We start from the raw sequence: 21,035 nt of genomic DNA on the forward strand, positions 1-21,035 counted from the left end.
GATTGGAGATGTTTGATATGAGTCAGAAGGAGAGTTTACAGTCTAGCCAGACACCTATGTATTTGTAGTTGTCCACGTATTCTAGGTCAGAACCGTCCAGAGTAGTGATGCTAGTCGGGCGGGCTGGTGCGGGCAGCGAACGGTTGAAAAGCATGCATTTGGTTTTGCTAGCGTTTAAGAGCAGTTGGAGGCCACAGAAGCATTGAAGCTTGTTTGGAGGTTAGTTAACACAGTGTCCAAAGAAGGGCCAGATGTATACAGAATGGTGTCGTCTGCGTAGAGGTGGATCAGGGAATAACCCGCAGCAAGAGCGACATCGTTGATATATACAGAGAAAAGAGTCGGCCCGAGAATTGAACCCTGTGGCACCCCATAGAGACTGCCAGAGATCCGGACAACAGGCCCTCCGATTTTACACACTGAACCCTGTCTGCGAAGTAGTTGGTGAACCAGGCGAGGCAGTCATTTGAGAAAACCAAGGCTATTGAGTCTGCCGATAAGAATACAGTGATTGACAGAGTCGAAAGCCTTGGCCAGGTTGATGAAGACGGCTGCACAGTACTGTCTTTTATCGATGGCGGTTATGATATCGTTTAGTACCTTGAGCGTGGCTGAGGTGCACCCGTGACCAGCTCGGAAACCGGATTGCACAGCGGAGAAGGTACAGTGGGATTTGAAATGGTCAGTGATCTGTTTATTAACTTGGCTTTCAAAGACTTTAGAAAGGCAGGGCAGGATGCATATAGGTCTGTAACAGTTTGGGTCTAGAGTGTCACCCCCTTTGAAGAGGGGGATGACCGCGGCAGCTTTCCAATCTTTAGGGATCTCGGACGAAACGAAAGAAAGGTTGAACAGACTGGTAATAGGGGTTGCAACAATGGCGGCGGATAATTTTAGAAAGAGAGGGTCCAGATTGTCTAGCCCAGCTGATTTGTACGGGTCCAGGTTTTGCAGCTCTTTCAGAACATCTGCGATCTGGATTTGGGTGAAGGAGAAGCTGGGGAGGCTCGGGCAAGTAGCTGCGAGGGGTGCGGAGCTGTTGGCCGGGGTTGGGGTAGCCAGGAGGAAAGCATGGCCAGCTTAAATTTTTCGATTATCATGGATTTATCGGTGATCGTGTCGCCTAGCCTCAGTGCAGTGGGCAGCTGGGAGGAGGTGCTCTTGTTCTCCATGGACTTTACAGTGTCCCAAAACTTTTTGGAGTTAGAGCTGTTTGAAAAAGCTAGACTTTGCTTTCCTGACTGACTGTGTATTGGTTCCTGACTTCCCTGAACAGTTGCATATCGCCGGGACTATTCGATGCTATTGCAGTCCGCCACAGGATGTTTTTGTGCTGATCAAGGGCAGTCAGGTCTGGAGTGAACCAAGGGCTATATCTGTTCTTAGTTCAATTTTTTTTGAAAGGGGCATGCTTATTTAAGATGGTGAGGAAAATACTTTTAATGAACCACCAGGCATCCTCAACTGACGGGATGAGGTCAATATCTATGAGGGTGCCCATGTTTACGGATTTAGGGTTGTACCTGGTGGTTTCCTTGATAATTTGTGTGAGATTGAGGGCATCTAGCTTAGATTGTAGGACTGTTGGGGTGTTAAGCATATCCCAGTTTAGGTCACCTAACAGAACGAACTCTGAAGATAGATGGGGGGTAATCAATTCACATATGGTGTCCAGGGCATAGCTGGGAGCTGAGTGGGGTCTATAACAGGCGGCAACTGTGAGAGACTTATTTCTGGAGAGATACATTTTTTAAATTAGAAGCTCGAACTGTTTGGGCATAGACCTGGAAAGTATGACAGAACTTTGCAAGCTATCTCTGCAGTAGACTGCAACTCCTCCCCCTTTGGCAGTTCTATCTTGACGGAAAATGTTGTAGTTGGGTATGGAAATCTCAGAATTTTTGGTGGCCTTCCTAAGCCAGGATTCAGACACGGCAAGGACATCGGGGTTGGTGGAGTGTGCTAAAGCAGTGAGTAAAACAAACTTAGGGAGGAGGCTTCTGATGTTAACATGCATGAAACCAAGGCTTTCGATTACAGAAGTCAACAAATGAGAGTGCCTGGGGACACGCAGGGCCTGGGTTAGCCTCCACATCACCCGAGGAACAGAGGAGGAGTAGGATGAGAGTACGGCTAAAGGCTAGCAAAACTGGTCGTCTAGTGCGTTGGGGACAGAGAATAAAAGGAGCAGATTTCTGGGTGTGGTAGAATAGATTCAGGGCATAATGTGCAGACAGGGGTATGGTGGGGTGCGGGTACAGTGGAGGTAAGCCCAGGCACTGAGTGATGATAAGAGAGGTTGCATCTCTGGACATGCTGGTTATACTGGGTGAGATCACCGCATGTGGGAGGTGGGACAACGGAGGTATCTAAGGCATGTACAGTGGGACTAGGGGCTCCGCAGTAAACTAAAACAATGATAATTATCCTAAACAACAGTATACAAGGCATATTGACATTTGAGAGAGACATAAAGCGAGGCATAAAGCAATCACAGGTGTTGATTGGGAGAGCTAGCTAAGTCAACAACGGGTAAGACAACAACAGCTAATCAGCTAAGTCAACAACAACAGGTAAAATGGCGATGAATAGGCAGAGAGGGTCGGTTAACTACACACAGGGCCTGAGTTCGGGGCTAGGGCGACAGATAAACAAAGGTAAACAAAGTGGAGTACCGTGATAAATGAACAGTCCAGCAGGCATCAGCTATGTAGCCAAGTGATCATAGGGTCCAGTGTAGAGCAATAGATGAAACAGGGAAACCGCTAGGTAGTCGTTACTACGCTAGCACGCGGGAGACACAGCGTTTAAAGTTAGCAGTCCGGGGTAAGTAGAAGCGTCTGCTCCGTCGTCCGGCAAAGGCCGGTTGAAGGCACAGCTGATGGAATTACGTCTGCGGACCAGTCGTGGTGGTACGGCGGGGGACCGTGTCAACGAAGGGACCGGGCCAGATGGCGAAAGAGGTATTGTAGTTGTGGGAATTTCGTTTGCTAGCCGGGAGATGCGCCTGGCTCAGGGCTAGCTTCGGGGCTGGGTCACTCAGTTGAAGATAGCTAGCTGTGATGATCAATGGTCCAGGGGTTTACGGCAGGAATCTGGCGTTGTAGTGGAGAAAAACAGTCCGAGGCTGGCAGGTATTATCCAGGCTAAAAAACGGCTGGTGCCTGAGCAGAGGGTAAAGGTCACTAGCAGTGGCTAACAATGACTAAATGGCTAGTAACTTAGGCTTAGCTAATTAGCTGGCTACCTTCTGATGAAAGTTTTGGCTATAGGGTCTAAAAAATAGCGGATCCGTGTCACATTGAGTGAGACGGGTTACCAGATGGTATATTTAATTTAAAAATAGAAAAAGAGATTGAAAAATAAATTGGAATATATACAAAACATACGAAAATACAAAAAGTAGAGAGGACAACAAACCACGTCTGCACTGCTACGCCATCTTGGAATGCCTGCATACAACATTAATGTCAACAATATGTTAATATGACTCAATACTTGGATCAATTTATGATGTGTCATGCAGCTTCAGGCCTAAATATGGCCTGGATGGTACAGTATCTTTGGGCTGTCCTTCAATGTACTTTCTCAGTTTATTCTTATTGATTGGTAGAAAAACTGTTAATGCATAGCACATACAGTACATTACTCAATTGGCCAAAAAGCTGGAGTAATGCATAGCCCTCTCATGGACGATAGTTATCTTTAGTGTCTATTCATGAAGGTATTTTCTGTCTGGAGGGGTTTTGTTAAGAGCCCCTACGCGCAATCTGAGCATTAACACGCAACGCTTGCGGTGCGGTTTTGGAAACATAAGGAACATATCTTTCATATCACTGAGAAATATATATTTTTTAAACTAAAGGTAAAATTACTACACACCTTTATAGAGTTAGGGTTAGTTTTCCCACACTGCCATATCTCCATGTTACAGCGCTTGTTTACGGAAGACAGAGATGACCACCTGTGCTAATGAGCTATCTAACGTGCTTGAACACCTGTGTGTAAGCGTAACAGGGGAGGAAGTGTAGTTCCTTGGCTGGAGGCGCACAGCCATATGCAGGGCCGGCTCTAGCCTTTTAGGGGCCCTAAGCGAGATTTGGTTGGATGGATCTGTGCAAACCTGCTACATGAAATGTATATTTTTTATTTGAAAGATTCTTTCTCGCTGATATGAAAGATAAGTTCCATGTTTCAAAAGCCGTATCGCAAGCAATGATTATTGACGTTTCTAAACGTTAAAACAGAGCATTGGGATCGTAGTTCACATGGTCCCAACGGTAAGCTGTGCTTATAGCTGAGAACCTTTGGGATAAAGCAGAATGCCTTGTTAATGCCTTGGGTTCTCGAGAGCTAGAGTAATGCATATCAGAGCCAACACGCTCATTACACATAATAGAGCTGACAACTTTCAAGGAGCTCTTTGACTTTCATGCTATTTATTATGTTTTTGAATCTAATGTAAAAGATCAAAGGGGACTTGAACAGAAACTAAAAGAACTAAAGCCCTTCTGCCAAATCTTCATTTAAATTACAAATGCACAGCCTAAACTGTAAGATGAGGAGAATAATGATTAATGATCTAGCAAGCCCATAGCATAGGGGGAAAACATATTAATCAAATCTACTTATACTACAATACTTGAAAATAGTTAATCACTCACTTTCTCTACACAAATTACTAGTTCATAGTAGTGATGGGGGGCAAAATCGATATTTTTCACGATATATTGTATCGTATCGTTTATACAATATCGGAATATTAGTTTTGCGCTAGTTTGCTGTACCTGCACCAAAACGCCAGTATTTTCCCTTCATACGCTATATATACAAAAGTATGTAGACACCCCTTCAAATTAGTGAATTCGGCTATTTCAGCCACACCAGTTGCTAACAGGTGTTTAAAATCGAGCACACAGCCATGCAATCTCCATAAACAAACATTGGCAGTAGAATGGCCTTACTGAAGATCTCCATGACTTTCAACGTGGCACCGTCATGGGATGCCACCTTTCCAACAAGTCAGTTCATCAAATTTCTGCCCTACTAGAGCTGCCCCGGTCAACTGTAAGTGCTGTTATTGTGAAGTGGAAATATCTAGGAGAAACAACGACTCAGCCGCAAAGTGGTAGGCCACAAAAGCTCACAGAACGGGACGTCTGAAGCACGTAGAGCTTAAAATTAGTCTGTTCTCGGTGGCAACACTCATTACCGACTTCCAAACTGCCTCTGGAAGCAATGTCAGCACAATAACTGTTTCTCAGGAGCTTCATGGAATGGGTTTCCATGGCCGAGCAGCCGCACACAAGTCTAAGATCAACATGCGCAATGCCATGCGTCAGCTGGAGTGGTGTAATGCTCGCCTCCATTGGACTCTGGAGCAATGGAAACGCATTCTCTGGAGTGATGAATCACCATCTGGCAATCCGACGGCCGAATCTGAGTTTGGCGTATTGCCAGGAGAATGCTACCTGCCCGAATGCATAGTGCCAACTGTAAAGTTTGGTGGAGGAGGAATATTGGTCTAGGGCTGTTTTTCATTGTTCGGTCTAGGCCCCTTAGTTCCAGTGAAGGGAAATCTTAACGCTACAGCATACAATAACATTCTAGACGTTTCTGTGCTTCCAACTTTGTGGTAACAGTTTGGGGAAGGCCCTTTCCTGTTTCAGCATGACAATTCCCCCGTGCACAAAGTGAGGTCACTACTGAAATTATTTGTTGAGATCGGTGTGGAAGAACTTGACTGACCTGCAAAGAGCCCTGACCTCAACCTTTGGGATGAATTGGAACACTGACTAATGGCGCAACATTAGTGCCCGACCTCATGAATGCTCTTGCGGCTGAATGGAAGCAAGTCCCCGCATCAATGTTCCAACATCTAGTGGAAAGCCTTCCCAGAAGAGTGGGGGCTGTTATGGCAGCAAAGAATGGACCAACTCCATATTAATGTCCATGACTTTGGAATGAGAGGTGCCCACATATTTTTGGTCATGTAGTGTAGCTTGTTCTCCATCTTCTTTTTAAACAGGGAGCCAAATTATTTTCAGCACTTTTATTTCCATGACTGATCAAAACCCATTTTCGCATGTCTCTTTCTTGTCCCTCTGCAGCAGACATATCGTGAGCAATATGTTTGGAACATCAAATCGCAAAAATCACAGTATCGAATCTCAACCCATAAGAATCGTGATAATTGCAATACATATCCTATTGGTATCGTGAAAATATCATATAGTGAGATCTCTGGCAATTCTCAGCCCTAATTCGTAGGTACCATCCTAAACTGTCCAAACAGTCATACCTTTAGCTTGTCATACACAATATAAACAGTTCGTAAATTACAAAACTAAACAGCTGATGGATAATTGTATACTTTTGTAATTGAATAACAATGCTGCAGTTGTTAATAATTAGTGTAACTAATGCTTTGTAATAACTAGAGTATAAAACATTGTTATACCTACGGTCATACAAACGTATGCTTAGCTCCATCTGTGCAAGGATTCCCATTCCAGAGGGACGGTGGAAAGCAAACCCTAGGAGATAGGGAGAGTTTTCGGATACGACTGCTGTAGAGTCAGGTCACCAAGCTCAGCTTTACCTGTCGATAAAGCACTGAGGTGTGGGGGCCTATGTGCATATTTATGAAGTTCAGAAAGTCCTTCCAACCACCCCTTCCAGCTACGTAAATTGATTATGAGTGTGACATATTCAGAAAAAATTGCATATTTTACAATGATGGCTCGTTTATCCATAAGGCTTCTATCTACCAAGTGAATAAATTAGATACAAACCCATCATTAGGGTCCTGTCTTCCTCAAATGGTGATCCTAGAGCTCATGAATGACAAGGGCACTGCATAATGACATTAGTCATGCCCTTTGCTCATGCTCCATATCTTATGAATAAGGAAAGGGCATGCTCAAATTGCTCTGGTAAAATATGAAACTCTCTGGGCATTCAAGCCAACTCCTCATAGCAACAGTAAGTGATAAGATTGTGGTGGAGTATCATGCAATCTTGATAGAATAGAGGCTATGATAAAAATGTGATAAAGCCAAGCATTAGCCTACTGAGAAAAGGTCTGTCGGAGGAGTGAAAAGCATAAATACAGCATGTGCTCGCTCACAAGTGCCAGTTTAGCGTTTTCTTTTTTTTTTTTTAGAGCCAATGACTATCAAAGCTGTTCATCAGCAAATTCTCATCTACTCAAACTATACTGGGTTTTGTGAACACTGTATTGGCCTGGTTGTTTGTTTTGTTGAAGTTCTTTGTTCACATCATAAGTGTATGAAACAAGCCAATGAAGAGGGTGACACGCTGTGGTGGAAAGTGGCATTTTCAAGGGTGTTTCTTTACTACGGCTCTCTCTCAACCAATGATGATTTCAACTTACTAGAAGCAGGGTCATATTCATTACAGACACGAAGGAAACAGACTGAACTGACCAATAAGAAACAGGTGTTTTCCGTTTTGCTACGTTTTCAGTGTGCACTAGTGAATAAAACCCTGGCTGCATTACCAGGACAGTTTGACTGAGAGAACAATACTGGCCTCTACGCCTCAGGGTTTTGCACAAATCAGTGTGCCTGATTATTCTTCTAAAATATTCAGTGGAATTCAATAGAATCTGAACTGTGTAAAAACATGACTGAGACACTCTATGAGACACTAGTTATGTCAAAAAAAATGGTAATGAATTTGAAAATAGCCCATCACAATGGTCTCAAGAACAGCCAACCAGTTTATAAAAGATTTGAAAAGGGTTGAGGTTTATTCCATGTAAATTCTGGCATTTCAGGAATCGTTTCAAATTCTAATTCAAGAACTGTAAAGTTCCACAATTTAAATTTCATTGGATATTTTTCAATTCCAAAACTTCCTGAATGGACCCAAAACATAAAATGACTGATATACTGTTTACAAATATTTAGAATTCTAATAATAATTTAGGCAAAGGTGCTGAACATTGTTATGATAGCCTATTGTTCAAAATCTATCTTTACAGAAATGTTGAGTTTTAATCCTCGCCTCTCTCTTGTCATTCAAGCCATTTCAGATGCAAAATCAGAGGCAAAATATCACTGTAGCACTACATACAAATAATTTTCCACTCTACTGTAGAGTAAATGCATAGAAGGCAAGCCCGTGCATGGGTGTCTAAGAAACCCCATTGACGAGACAAAACTCGCGGCGTGAACGTGGCAGCCATTTTACATCCTCAAGAGTGAATGAGTGGAGCTGAACTAGTGCCGGGAGTTGTACACTTTTCCTCTTGTAATTATCAAATTTTCCTTCCGAAATAATCAACACCATACAAGTTGGTGATCCATCGGCAGGTATGATGAATACTACTAACTGGTCACGTGATCATAGCACAATTTATAGCTAAAGTAGTTGAGCGTGTGGTGTTTCAAACAATGTGGAAACGGGTGGTTGGGACGGGTTCTCCAGACCGGCTTTTTGAAAATGGACTCTCCCTATGTGGCGGCACGTTGACAAACCACGAAGCTAGCTAGTTACCATACTACAAGGCCTCTCTCTGCTCTACATATGGACATGTCGAGCCGAATTAAGTCAACCATCAAGCCATATATGAGCTTTCGCGATTTTAATGGTGTCGCTAACTAACTCAGCCAAGTGGGATAATTATGCTACATCATGAATGACTTGATCATTGTCACTACCTAACTGAACTAGCCAACCAGGGAGCTAACCTCTGCGCGTGAGCGTGCAAACTTCGAGATAATTGCCTTTGTCAGAGTTTTGATTCAGCTCGCGAACTAACTACAGTTTAGCGTAACCAATTTGGCTAGGAAAACATTTGGTCGTCACTCCGCTAACGTTGCCTAGCTAGTATGGATAACTAGCTAGGTTTGTTATTGTGACTTGACAGGGTTGGAGGACCATGATTATTTAACTTAGCGTGCTATTATTTAGCTGGCTGCTGGGTAGCTAACGTTATGGATAACGCAGCTAGATGACGTTGGCTAACAATCTGAACACTTGTGGTTTATAGTTAGCTAAATTAAGTTATATATGAAAACTATAACGATGTTGCTTGACAAGTTTAACTAGAGAATTGGGTAACGTTAGCTAGTTCGCAAACGTTACGTTATTTGGCTGCATTGAAGACTTTTTGCATGAGCACAAACTGAAGTGGCTTCGCGTTAGACTGCTCCATTTACCCTAACTAGCCAAGTTAGCTAACTATCAGTGATTTGCAACACGTTATCAAACATTTTAACTAGATAGATGTAACGTTAGCCTACCACACCATGTCATTTGCTCCTGCACAAATGCTTGCTGACTGTCTTGTTAGCTACCGGAAACGGGAGAGACTGTCGCGGTACTCTACCGAAGGAACACGTGTAGCTGCTAGCTAGGTAGTGCTCAAGTCTGCAATCAGTAGGCTAATTTATAATTTAGCGATCAGGCCATGCCATTGTACGCAGCGGGAGATGAACGTGATGTTAGCGAACGTTAGCAGTTATAACAGTGTTGTGCCAAGTTGTTATTCCAACACAGTCAAAGGCGGGAAATGTCATTACGTGTACACATTTCACCATGTAGCCTAGCTAACTCCTCATAAATTGCACATGCAAACGAAAATAAGTATAAGGTATGCAGTTATCCTAAATAGCAATTCATACTTTTATTAGGTGTCAGCATTTTCAAAATTGATACAGATATGCAAATTCCAATATCGTAATTGAAATGTGACCTGATTCCACTTAAGGGAACCCACATGTGTGCCTGTTGCGCATGACACCCCCCCCTCCCAAAAAAAGCTATCAACAGTCTTGCACTTGACCCAGGATTAATTTGGCTCATTGCATTTGCACAGATTTCTGGAGACATGGCCACAGAACATATTAATGGAAATGGTCCAGAAGAACCAATGGACACCACTGCTGCAGTTACCCATTCTGAACACTTCCAGACTTTATTAGAAGCTGGTTTACCACAGAAAGTTGCTGAAAAACTAGATGAAATTTACATAGCAGGTAAGGCACATTGAATATCCAGCATATTCGTACACAAATTTTACTTTTGCTATTGCATGTGCTGTCATATTTTACATTAACTTTGAATGTGGGAATTGGGATCCTCAAGCAACTTTTTGTGGTTTCCTACCAAAATGGGTACTGCAGTGTAATGGAAAAAAGAGAATTCATACACCACCAATATCGATGTGAAATAAATGTTTTGGGTACATGTCCATTGTCTTAAAGGTATATCTGGGCAGAGCACTGGTGTCACGGACACTTTGTGTTCTCAATAATTACAGTGTAGCAGCACAGATGAGTAAAGAGTTAGGCCACAGTTTAGCGGAGGTCTCTCTGGAAAGTCTCAGGCAGATGGGCACATGCAGCAACAATGGCAGCAGCTGTCGGTGGCTGGGACAGGTGATGGGCCCTCCAAAAGCAGAATGTGCACAAGCTCATTATGGGCGTACAGTGCACAGGACTGCCATATCAAGTTAAAACATCACGTCTGTTATGATTAGTTCTGCAGAGTTTGAAGAAAGTGCTTTTACTCAATGCACTTTGTCCAATTTAAAATATTGGTCTCCTGAGATGGTTCCTTTTCTCTGATTTATGTTATGCAAATTATTCAAATTTTAAGCAATCCCTAAAGAAGTCACAGAAATAAGTGAACTTTGATACCCCCAAACATGCATTGTGGCAAGACCCGTTTGAAAAGATGTCATCCCGTAGTTCTGTTCCTGCTAGTAACTGATGTTTTTTTTTTATGTCCCTCAGGTTTGGTATCACACAGTGACCTAGATGATAGAGCGATTGAGGCTCTGAAAGAGTTCAACGAAGAAGGTGCTCTGCAAGTTCTGTTGCAGTTCAAGGACAGCGACCTCTCACATGTTCAGGTATGTATGGCGGGGGATGGTGGATTGATTGCATTGTGTGATCAAGTCTTGAAATCAAATGCTACTATTTCACCCTCTAAAGTGTACAGATTTTTCTTTAATCAACAGAACAAAAGTGCCTTTCTTTGTGGAGTTATGAAGACATATAGACAGAGGGAGAAACAGGGTACCAAAGTCTCAGACTCCAATAAAGGACCAGATGAGGCCAAAATCAAAGTATGGTTTTAACGAACATTCTTGATATAAGTGATAATGGAGACATGTCATCATTATCATATACTGTGCAGTGTTTCTCTGGAAGGCATTTGACCTCAATCATGTTATTTCAATAAACAGGCCCTGCTGGAGAGAACTGGCTACACGCTCGATGTGACAACAGGTCAGCGGAAGTATGGAGGCCCCCCTCCAGATTCTGCTCACACAGGGGCACAGCCCACAATTGGTACAGAGGTATGTCTCTCCAATAATTCAATGGTGTATTTGATTAGTGTGTTATAGTTTACTTCAGTGTGTATGATAGTGTTTCTGCATTCTGTGTCCAAATAATGAAAATATGTAATTTTTCCTGGAGTAACTCAGATTGTGCTGTTTTACTGCTAAGATCTGACTGGACACCCATTCATTCTGTATTTTGGAGATTTATTGTGTAACAATGACCCAAAGTTTCTTTCACACCAAGTTAACCTAATTTTGCTTTCATCTCAGATTTTTGTTGGCAAGATCCCTAGAGATCTATTTGAGGATGAGCTGGTCCCTCTGTTTGAGAAAGCCGGGCCCATTTGGGACCTGCGTCTGATGATGGACCCCCTCAGTGGCCTGAACAGAGGTTACGCCTTTGTCACTTTCTGCACTAAAGAGGCGGCGCAGGAGGCTGTCAAGCTGGTATGTACCACTTGTTGGAATCCTCTCTCATGATAGGAATGGAGAATTTAGCCCACCCAATCATGACATGTCATGCACTCTCTCATACCCACTCCCCTCTTTCCACAGTGTAACAACAATGAAATTCGACCCGGCAAACACATTGGTGTGTGCATCTCTGTGGCCAATAATAGACTATTCGTTGGCTCCATCCCCAAGAGTAAAACAAAAGAGCAGATTGTGGAAGAATTTGCCAAAGTCACAGGTAAGCAGCACCTCTTTTTGTTGAATGATCTTCTGGGACAAATTGACATTTTGCTTGGCCAGTCATATTCTGTCTTGACAAAGATTTATATTTACAGTGACAACAGTGTTTAAACATTGCCTTATGTTACTGAATGCAGCAATCATGATCAACTGCTAGTGTGTTAGATTGCATTTAGTTTGGGTTTATGTATGGTATGCTATGCAAAGCTGGGCTATATTTGCTCAACAGTTTAATTGCTCATTTCCAATGTCAGGGTTCAGTGTCCAAATGATGAAATACATCTATTCTATCCTGGAGTAACTCTGGTTACGCTGATAGTTTACCGCTAAGATCTGACTGGACACTTTGCACTTAACTGGGCACAAATCCGTGGTCTCAAGACTTGTCCAAAGAGAACAGCTGTGTCAAAGAAAGGGAACACTAAATGTTTTGACTAAACCGAAGGAAACATTCCATGAATGTGTGATATTTTGTTCTGCTGCCAACTATTTCAATAAGGTACTCTCTAGAGTAACTCCGTTCCATTCGTTTTTGCTTTGCATTTTTGCATGGAGAAGGAGCAAGCTTTCTTGTGCACTGGTCACTGTTCAGCTAGGATACCCTTTATGCCTTTCCCCTTCTGCCTCTCTTTCAACAGAGGGTCTTAACGATGTCATACTGTACCATCAGCCAGAAGACAAGAAAAAGAACAGAGGCTTTTGCTTCCTGGAATATGAAGACCACAAAACTGCCGCACAGGCCCGCCGCCGGCTGATGAGTGGCAAGGTCAAGGTGTGGGCGAATGTGGTGACTGTGGAGTGGGCTGACCCCATAGAAGACCCTGATCCTGAGGTCATGGCCAAGGTAAGTGGAGCAAAGTTAACAGGACTCATTTCGCCTGTGATAAATTGTTTTGTATTGTCTGTCCATTAAACCTGTGAAATATTTCAGAGTTAACATTGATTTGATTTCGACGCTGTTTACCAGGGAGTAAGAATGGAAGTAACCACCAGTGTATGAGAGAGACAGAGACACAGACTTTTCAAGTGTAATTGATAAGCCACTACCATTTTCCTCCCAGGTGAAAGTGCTGTTTGTCCGAAACCTTGCGAGCACTGTAACGGAGGAAATACTTGAAAAGGCCTTCAGTCATTTTGGCAAGTTGGAGCGGGTGAAGAAGCTGAAAGACTACGCCTTCATCCACTTTGAGGAGAGAGAGAGCGCAGTCAAGGTACATGCTGGAGTCTTTATATTACTCTAACCAAAGTATCACAAAACTGGTAACAATGGCTGTTTTTGTGTAGTTATTCAACTTGCCTCTTTTGACAGGCCCTGGCCGACCTGAATGGGAAAGACCTGGAGGGAGAGCACATTGAAATAGTCTTTGCAAAGCCACCTGACCAGAAGAGGAAAGAACGCAAAGCCCAGAGACAAGCGGCTAAGACACAAATGTAAGCAAAGACAATTGATTTTCAGTTACTTGAGGCCTGCAAATACGGGTCAAAATTATAGTTGCGTTGTTGGGCAGCCTTTCACCTTTGAATGATTGAATAGAAAAGTTAACGTGATCTAACAAGCGCAAATGCGTCCTGTACTGTTACTAAACAAGTGCATATCCTCTCCCCAGGTATGACGATTACTATTACTACGGCCCACCTCACATGCCACCTCCCACAAGAGGCAGAGGACGAGGCGGCGGCCGAGGAGGCTACTCTTACCCACATGACTACTACGGCTATGAAGATTACTACGATTACTATGGCTACGACTACCACAACTACCGGGGTGGCTATGAAGACCCCTACTACGGCTATGAGGACTTCCAAGCTCCCGGCAGAGGACGAGGAGGGGCCCGAGGCGGAGCCCGTGGTGGTGCCACCCTATCCTCCCGGGGCCGTGGAGCTGCCACACCCAGGGGCAGAGTGGGTGGCTTTTCTCAGCGAGGTGGAAGTGGCCCTGGATCGAGCAGAGGTGTGCAGGGGACCAAAGGGGCACTGGGTAAATAGGGACTAGCTGTGTTGGCAATGGTCAATAGCAAATGTTTGCTATCAGCTACACAAAAATGCAAACATACTATTTGGGCAGGACTGCCCCCCCCCCTCCACAACCTTAAACAAATGTTTTCAACCTGCATTAATTTCTTCCTTATGGCATAAATTGACCATAGTTCGCTATTTACATTCTGTGTAAAATATAGGCCTTGAAAGTAAGGAATCATAAAGATGCAGACCTGCCAAACGGGACATATCTTGCGTACCATGCACGCAATTTGATGTCAAAGTACGCTGGTACGAAAAACAACCCTAAAATAAATAGGCTTCTAGTTGGCACACTGTGGTTTTTGACAACTGATCCAATCCACTTCATCCATTGATACTACTGATGTGTGAGGGAAAAAGGTAGGGAAAATGGAGAACGAACTGTTTGCCGACTACATTTTCCAGATTGGTATGTGTTAGTTACAGCGTTTAGCGAGAACACTTTCTTGGCCGCACAGGCTTTGATCTCTGCAAAGGTAGTAGGCGCGAGCGCATTGATGAGCAAGGAGACGGTGAAGTGTTGCGGTAGTTCAGTGCACGTCGCTGTGTGGATGGCAATAGACATGGCAGAGGGAACTGTTCCGCTAATACCGTCCTTCACAGAAAGTTATGTTAAAGATTAGTAGGCCTATGTTAATTAGTCAGTTCTTGGTCTGTCCTCTTGATATAGGTGTCAACAGTAGGCTGCTAATGACGTGATAATAGTCAGTTCGCCAATGACCAAGGTATGTTGAATGAATGGCAGCCTAGTAGTCCGACCTAATTTGATGGATTATGTCAGGGATAGAATCTGAAACAAGCTGAAAGGCCTAGTTCAGTTTCATATTCCAAATAGCATACAGTAAACCAGACTACTGGATGTTATATTGCATCCAGTAATTGAATTATATTCAGAATTTTCTCCCCAAACTAAATTAAGCCAGTTTTACACTTTCACTAGACTATCCACATAGAGACACCTATTAATTAGAATAATCATTATTTAGGATCAAACAAGACTTCTGTTGACTACATTGTTTGATGAACTTTAAGACTATGTTTCAGGTAATGGCAGTTACAGGTTTTTCAAAAATTATAAATCCTCTAACTTCCTGTGGACCTCCCCCTACCCAACCGTAGGTCTACATCAGCACCACCTTGTCAGAAAATTCTAGAGAGAGCCCTGATTTTGTACATTTTAAACATATTTCTAGTTATCTACTGAAGAGCAACCACTTACCAAGTACCCATAACAGTCTATAGTCTACCATTCCTACTGAGCCAGTCTTCTGCCTATATTATTAGGCAAAAAAAAGGTGCATTTGTCTATGATTTGAGCAGTGTGGGTGTCGACGCGGGCTGTTATGGGAGCTGGGGGTGCCGCCGCCACACTGAAGTGGTACCCGTAAAAATTATTCAAGGTTGGTAGGTCTGCAGACGTCACCATTTTATTCCTTGTCTTTTGAAAGCTGAGCCTCACATTCAAATGGTAATTTTCAATGTACAGATTTGTATTTAGCTTTCGGTGTCCAAATGATGAAAATATGTATATTCTATCTTGGATTAAGTCTGGTTACGCTGATAGTTTACCGTGAAGATCTGACTGGACATGTTTGATATTTTTTTACATTTCTGTGTCACCTTTCATAGCACTAATTGAAAGGTCTGCTCCTCTGCAGATTTAGGGTCACCCTAATCTAGTGTTTTTTTTGTTTTGTTTTTTACATGATTGAATGTCATGTTTATGTTCTGTGTTGTGATTGTTTTTTATTATTATTTTGAATTCCATTCCAATTCTGTCTATTTGCTTGGTCAGCAGGGAAAAGGGGTCGAGGCCGGTCCTGACCTGTCACTATGAAGACTGACTTACTGTGTTGGGTTACACCAGAAGCTGCAATGGATACGGATGGAAAAGTCAGCAAAATGGTCCAATATTCCAGCCTTACAGAAGCATCTCCCCCAAACTGCCACCTAAACAATCAGCGGATTATTTAGAAAAACTTGCCTCCCCCTGTATGCCTCACACCCCCCCAAAAATGCCATTTTAAATAATTATTGAAGAATTTGCACTTTTTAAGTTTCTTAGTTTGAAGTGGCTCAAAGGAGCTTGATGCTATTGTATATTTTTGTGCTAATCACAATTTTTATTGTTGGAATATCCCTGTTAATCTTAATCGTTTGATTTGGATGTTTGAAGAGAACATTTGCAGGTTTTAGGTGTAACCACCTGGCATGGATAAGTCAGGCATTCCAGGAAAGTGGTTATTTTCAGAACTTGTCTTTTTTAAAGGGTTGGTTAACTACCTCAGTACAGAGGATTAAACTACCCAGCCTGTACTGTAAATAGGGAAACTATATTGATGAAAGCAGGGCTTGTTTCCTACAAAATATGCACAAGAGCAGCAGCAGAACCGAAAGGACTTGCTGCAGCTCTGACATGGCAAACAGTCAAACTGGGCATGCAAAAATAATCTCATATGATGAGCCTGAACAAGCCCTGCTTTTATCCTATTTTGAACTGAACAAGACACCTTGCTTCTTCAGATTATTGTAGTTACTGGTTGTATAGTTTGGAAAATGTTACTTTTGTAAAGGCTTGAACATCAACAAAGGCATCAACTGCCTTTGAAAAAGCCCTGCAGTGTCCCTTTGCCACTCCAATAATTGTTTTTGTTTTTAGAATAGATCAGAATTATGTTCAGTACCACCCCCTTTACTGTAAAATAAATATCCCAATCATGTGACATCTTGAATGATCCCTCTAACTCTAAGCCAGCTACTATGTAATCAAGTCTCTTGATTAAAAAGGAATTGCCATACTGCCCAGCCAGCGAGCATGTGTGCCTGTAGCTGTTTCGAAGGGGATCGTGATCATACAGTGGTAAAAGGGACACTGCAGCTGTTATTCGTATTCCATGTATAGCGAAAAGGAGACTGAACTATTCATCCGGTTTTGTACACTGTTAACTCCCTCAATAAAATAATTACAACCACCTTTTGAAAAAATGTTAGCAGTTTTAAACTATTGTTGGTGGCCAACCACGTTTTTGCATTCCTGCAAATAAATTGTTTTATACTGTAAAATGGAGGTGAGTGTAACTTATTTTTGTAATAAAGTTTTTGATTTCTATCTGTGTCTTACTCTCTGTATGACATCTTGTTAAACCATGTCACACATTTTATGCACTGATTATAGCTTTCTGATGCACATCACACAGTCACTGAGTGTACTTTCTCATTCCCAGGGAGTCTTCAACTAGAGGCGCATGTGTAACGTCACTATCCTGTGATTTCAATTGAATCATTACATTCAGTTATAATAAGCACTTCGTTGACAGTGAGTACTGCTGCCACGCATGTTAGTCGTTTGCTGCTAGCCTGCCACTACACGAAATCAGTACTGTAGCGATGTGATTTGATTTTGGAATACTGTATATTCACCGTTATGTTCGCAGGGGACATGGCAGGTGAAGTGGGATATAAAAATAACCGCAAGAATGTTGCATGATCCCATAATGAACCGGATGTGACATCAGCCTGACCGTCCAGTTATTTTAACGACGAAAACACGTACGCGTGCTGAAGTTGGATGGACATTGATAATAATGATATTCAGAAGTATATAGACGGTGAACGCATGTGAAGCCTTTATTGACTCGACTGGTTACACAGGTTTACAGCAGACTGGCGCGTGCCCTGCACACGTCAAAGACCGTGCGCATGTCAATGGGTGCGCTGCGTGCAGTATAGAGAGGGGATGTTGACGTTTGGCTAGCATGATGATAGATAGCGTTTCAAACATCAACTAGCTAGCTTGACTAATCCTGCATATTTGATTGTGGTGAGTATAGACGACACATTATCAAATTGCACCGTTATTCTGCCTAGCCTAGGTATATGACGTTTCTAACATCGCACTTATTTGTCGCAGTGTTTATCATGGAAGGTCCTCCATTGCTCTCCAGTGAAAGTGCAACATAACTACGTGATTATAATTACTTGTGTACGTTGTCCATCCTGACAATGGGATGCATCAGAGTCTACCTGCAGAAGATGAGGCACAGGATGAAGCTGGACCTATTGCGAGAACTGGGCCGCCAGTATCCAGTCTTCTGCTTCCTTCTACTTGTCTTGCTCTTATCCACTGTTTTGTTGAACAGGTAGGTACAAATAGGCCTACTGTATGTTTACAATGTTTCACACGTTTACAAATTGTAGGCCTGCCTACAGTAAAACAGACTATTGCATGATGCTCAGGATCACGAATAGGCAGTATTTGCATCAGTTGAGTTAGCATATCGATTTAGGAATGACTGAGGTAGACTAATGAGTCATAATACATTCCCAATGTAAGCTATGTGTAAAATGTTATTGAATTCACAGATATCTGCACATTATTATGGTTTTCTGGTCGTTCCTGGCTGGCGTTGTCACATTCTACTGCTCTCTTGGCCCAGAGACTCTGTTGCCTAATATCTTACTGTCTATAAAGCCAAAGACCAAGGTAGGTTTACCTTATGTACAGAAAATATACACCTGTAACTAGAGGTTGACCGATTTTATGATTTTTCAACGCCCATACCGATTATTGGAGGACCAAAAAAAGCCGATACCGATTAATCTGACAATGTAATTTTTTTCTTTGTGTGTATATATACAACAATACTCAATGAACACTTATTTTAACTTTAATATAATACATAAAATCTATTTAGTCTCAAATAAATAATGAAACATGTTCAATTTGGTTTAAATAATGCAAAAAACACAAGTGTTGGAGAAGAAGGTAAAAGTGCAATATGTGCCATGTAAAAAAGCTAGTGTTTAAGTTTCTTGCTCAGAACATGAGAACATATGAAAGCTGGTGGTTCAATATTCCCAGTTCTTCAATATTCCCAGTTAAGAAGTTTTAGGTTGTAGTTATTATAGGAATTGTGACGTGTCGACTATTTCTCTCTATAGCATTTGTATTTCATATACCTTTGACTATTGGATGTTATTATAGGCACTTTAGTATTGCCAGCCTAATCTCAGGAGTTGATAGGCTTGAAGTCATAAACAGCGCTGTGCCTCAAGCATTACTAAGAGCTGCTGGCAAACGCAGTAAAGTGTTGTTTGAATGAATGCTTACGAGCCTGCTGCTGCCTACCACCGCTCGGTCTGACTGCTCTATCAAATATCAAATCATAGACTTAATTATAATAAACACACACAAATAAAAGCCTTTGGTCATTTAATATGGTAAAATCCGGAAACTATCATTTCAAAAACAAAACCTTTAGTATTTCAGTGAAATTACGTATTTTGTCGAACGGTTGGCAACCCTAAGTCTAAATACTGCTGTTACACTGCACAACCTTCAATGTTATGTCATAATTATGTAAAATTCTGGCAAATTAATTACAGTCTTTGTTAGGAAGAAACACTGTTCGCAATGAGCAGGCGGCCCAAACTGTTGCATATACCCTGACACTGCTTGCACTGAACGCAAGAGAAGTGACACAATTTCCCTAGTGACTATTGCCCGCTAACATGAATTTCTTTTAACTAAAGCAGGTTTAAAAAATATATACTTCTGTGCATTGATTTTAAGAAAGGCATTGATGTTTATGGTTAGGTATATTTGTGCCAGGATTGTGCTTTTTTTCGTGAATTCGATTTTGTTAAATCATCACCCGTTTGGCGAAGTTGAAGTAGACTGTAATTCGATGATAAATTAACAGGCACCGCATTTGATTATATGCAACGCAGTACAAGCTAGTTAACCTAGTATTATCATCAACCATGTGTAGTTAGATTTTTTAAAATAAGATAAGTTTAATGCTAGCTAGCAACTTACCTTGGCTCCTTGCAGCCACAAGGTCCTTTTGACGCTGCACTCGCATAGCAGGTGGTCAGCCTGCCACGCAGTTTCCTCGTGGATTGCAATGTAATCGGCCATAATCGGCGTCCAAAAAGGCCGATTACCGATGGTATGAAAACTTGAAAACCTAATTAATCGGTCGACCTCTACCTGTAACTATATATTTACTTATATAGTCCAGGTTGATAGAGGGTGGTATTGTATCTGTCAGCAGGACCAACAAGAGTTGTTTCCCTTGGGTCACAGCTGTGCAGTCTGCGGGAAAATAAAGTGTAAAAGGCACAGGTGAGATCACTGCTCCAAAAATACTGTATGTGAATTAATGTTTATTAGGACGTTGGCCTTATTGTATTTATGTGGGATTGAGAGTGAATAATATTGCTTGATGTTCCTACTGCTGGGTCTCTGTGAGTTTACTGTTCATCTCTCTCTATTCATTTGACAAAATAGCGCAGGAATTCCATATACCTTACTATTTTGATGTTCACATTCATTGATTGGAGTTGTTGATTTTGTCTATCACCAGTCTGTTAAATGGCGTTTTACTGCACCCCCAGTGGCAAAATAGTATACTGGAGCACATAATGGAATTGAAAGTGTCCCACATTGGTAATTTGGCTAGATGAGACAACAGAGTGAACTAATGGGTTTTATCAATATTTCACAGACTAATTGAAAACAAAAAGTGGAGTTAATTGTCATTATGTACAGTACCAGTCAAAAGTTTGGACACACCTACTCATTCCAGGGTTTTTCTTTATTTTTTAAAACTATTTCTACATTGTAGAATAATAGTGAAGACATCAACATTATGAAATAACACATATGGAATTATGTAGAAACCAAAAAGTGTTAAACAAATCAAAATATATTTTATATTTGAGATTCTTTGAAGGAGCCCCCTTTGCCTTGATGACAGCTTTGCACACTCCTGGCATTCTTTCAAACAGCTTCATGATGTAGTCACCTGGAATGCATTTCAATTAACGGGTGTGCCTTGTTAAAAATTAATTTGTGGAATTTCTTTCCTTAATGCATTTGAGCCAATAAGTTGTGTTGTGACAAGTTAGGGGTGGTATCCAATTTGTAAGTCGCTCTGGATAAGAGCGTCTGCTAAATGACTTAAATGTAAATGTAAATGTATATAGAATATATCCCTAT

The 21,035-nt window shown here is 41.9% G+C and overlaps 2 protein-coding genes across 9 annotated transcripts in view; both read left to right on the forward strand.

Moving 5' to 3' along the window:
• The first annotated feature begins 8,164 nt into the window (after positions 1–8,164).
• On the forward strand, positions 8,165–17,141 carry LOC139530575 (heterogeneous nuclear ribonucleoprotein Q-like). Of its 4 annotated transcripts, none has more exons than XM_071327108.1 (12): positions 8,165–8,339; positions 9,848–10,007; positions 10,767–10,885; positions 10,994–11,101; positions 11,222–11,335; positions 11,591–11,767; positions 11,876–12,011; positions 12,652–12,857; positions 13,075–13,224; positions 13,323–13,444; positions 13,621–13,964; positions 15,828–17,141. In XM_071327108.1, exons 2-12 carry the CDS (start codon positions 9,860–9,862, stop codon positions 15,854–15,856), a joined length of 1,653 nt encoding a protein of 550 aa, XP_071183209.1. In that variant the 5' UTR covers positions 8,165–8,339; positions 9,848–9,859; the 3' UTR covers positions 15,857–17,141. The 4 variants fall into 4 exon arrangements, with proteins under 4 accessions (XP_071183209.1, XP_071183210.1, XP_071183208.1 ...); XM_071327109.1 differs by having other exon boundaries at positions 15,831–17,141; XM_071327107.1 differs by having other exon boundaries at positions 13,621–13,991; positions 15,828–17,095.
• Positions 17,142–17,534: 393 nt separating this feature from the next.
• LOC139530591 (sorting nexin-14-like) overlaps positions 17,535–21,035 on the forward strand; it is a 30,528-nt gene continuing 27,027 nt past the window's right edge. For 2 of the 5 annotated variants that reach the window (XM_071327127.1, XM_071327129.1), the window contains exons 1-4: positions 17,535–17,852; positions 17,943–18,171; positions 18,395–18,515; positions 20,086–20,159. In XM_071327127.1, coding sequence (XP_071183228.1) covers positions 18,035–18,171; positions 18,395–18,515; positions 20,086–20,159 — 332 coding nt within the window. In that variant the 5' untranslated portion in view covers positions 17,535–17,852; positions 17,943–18,034. The remainder of the gene's footprint in view (positions 17,853–17,942; positions 18,172–18,394; positions 18,516–20,085; positions 20,160–21,035) is intronic. The other 3 variants (XM_071327130.1, XM_071327131.1, XM_071327128.1) reach the window with 2 other exon arrangements.

Source organism: Salvelinus alpinus, chromosome 9 (genome assembly GCF_045679555.1).
Source record: "Salvelinus alpinus chromosome 9, SLU_Salpinus.1, whole genome shotgun sequence".
Taxonomy (NCBI): domain Eukaryota; kingdom Metazoa; phylum Chordata; class Actinopteri; order Salmoniformes; family Salmonidae; genus Salvelinus; species Salvelinus alpinus.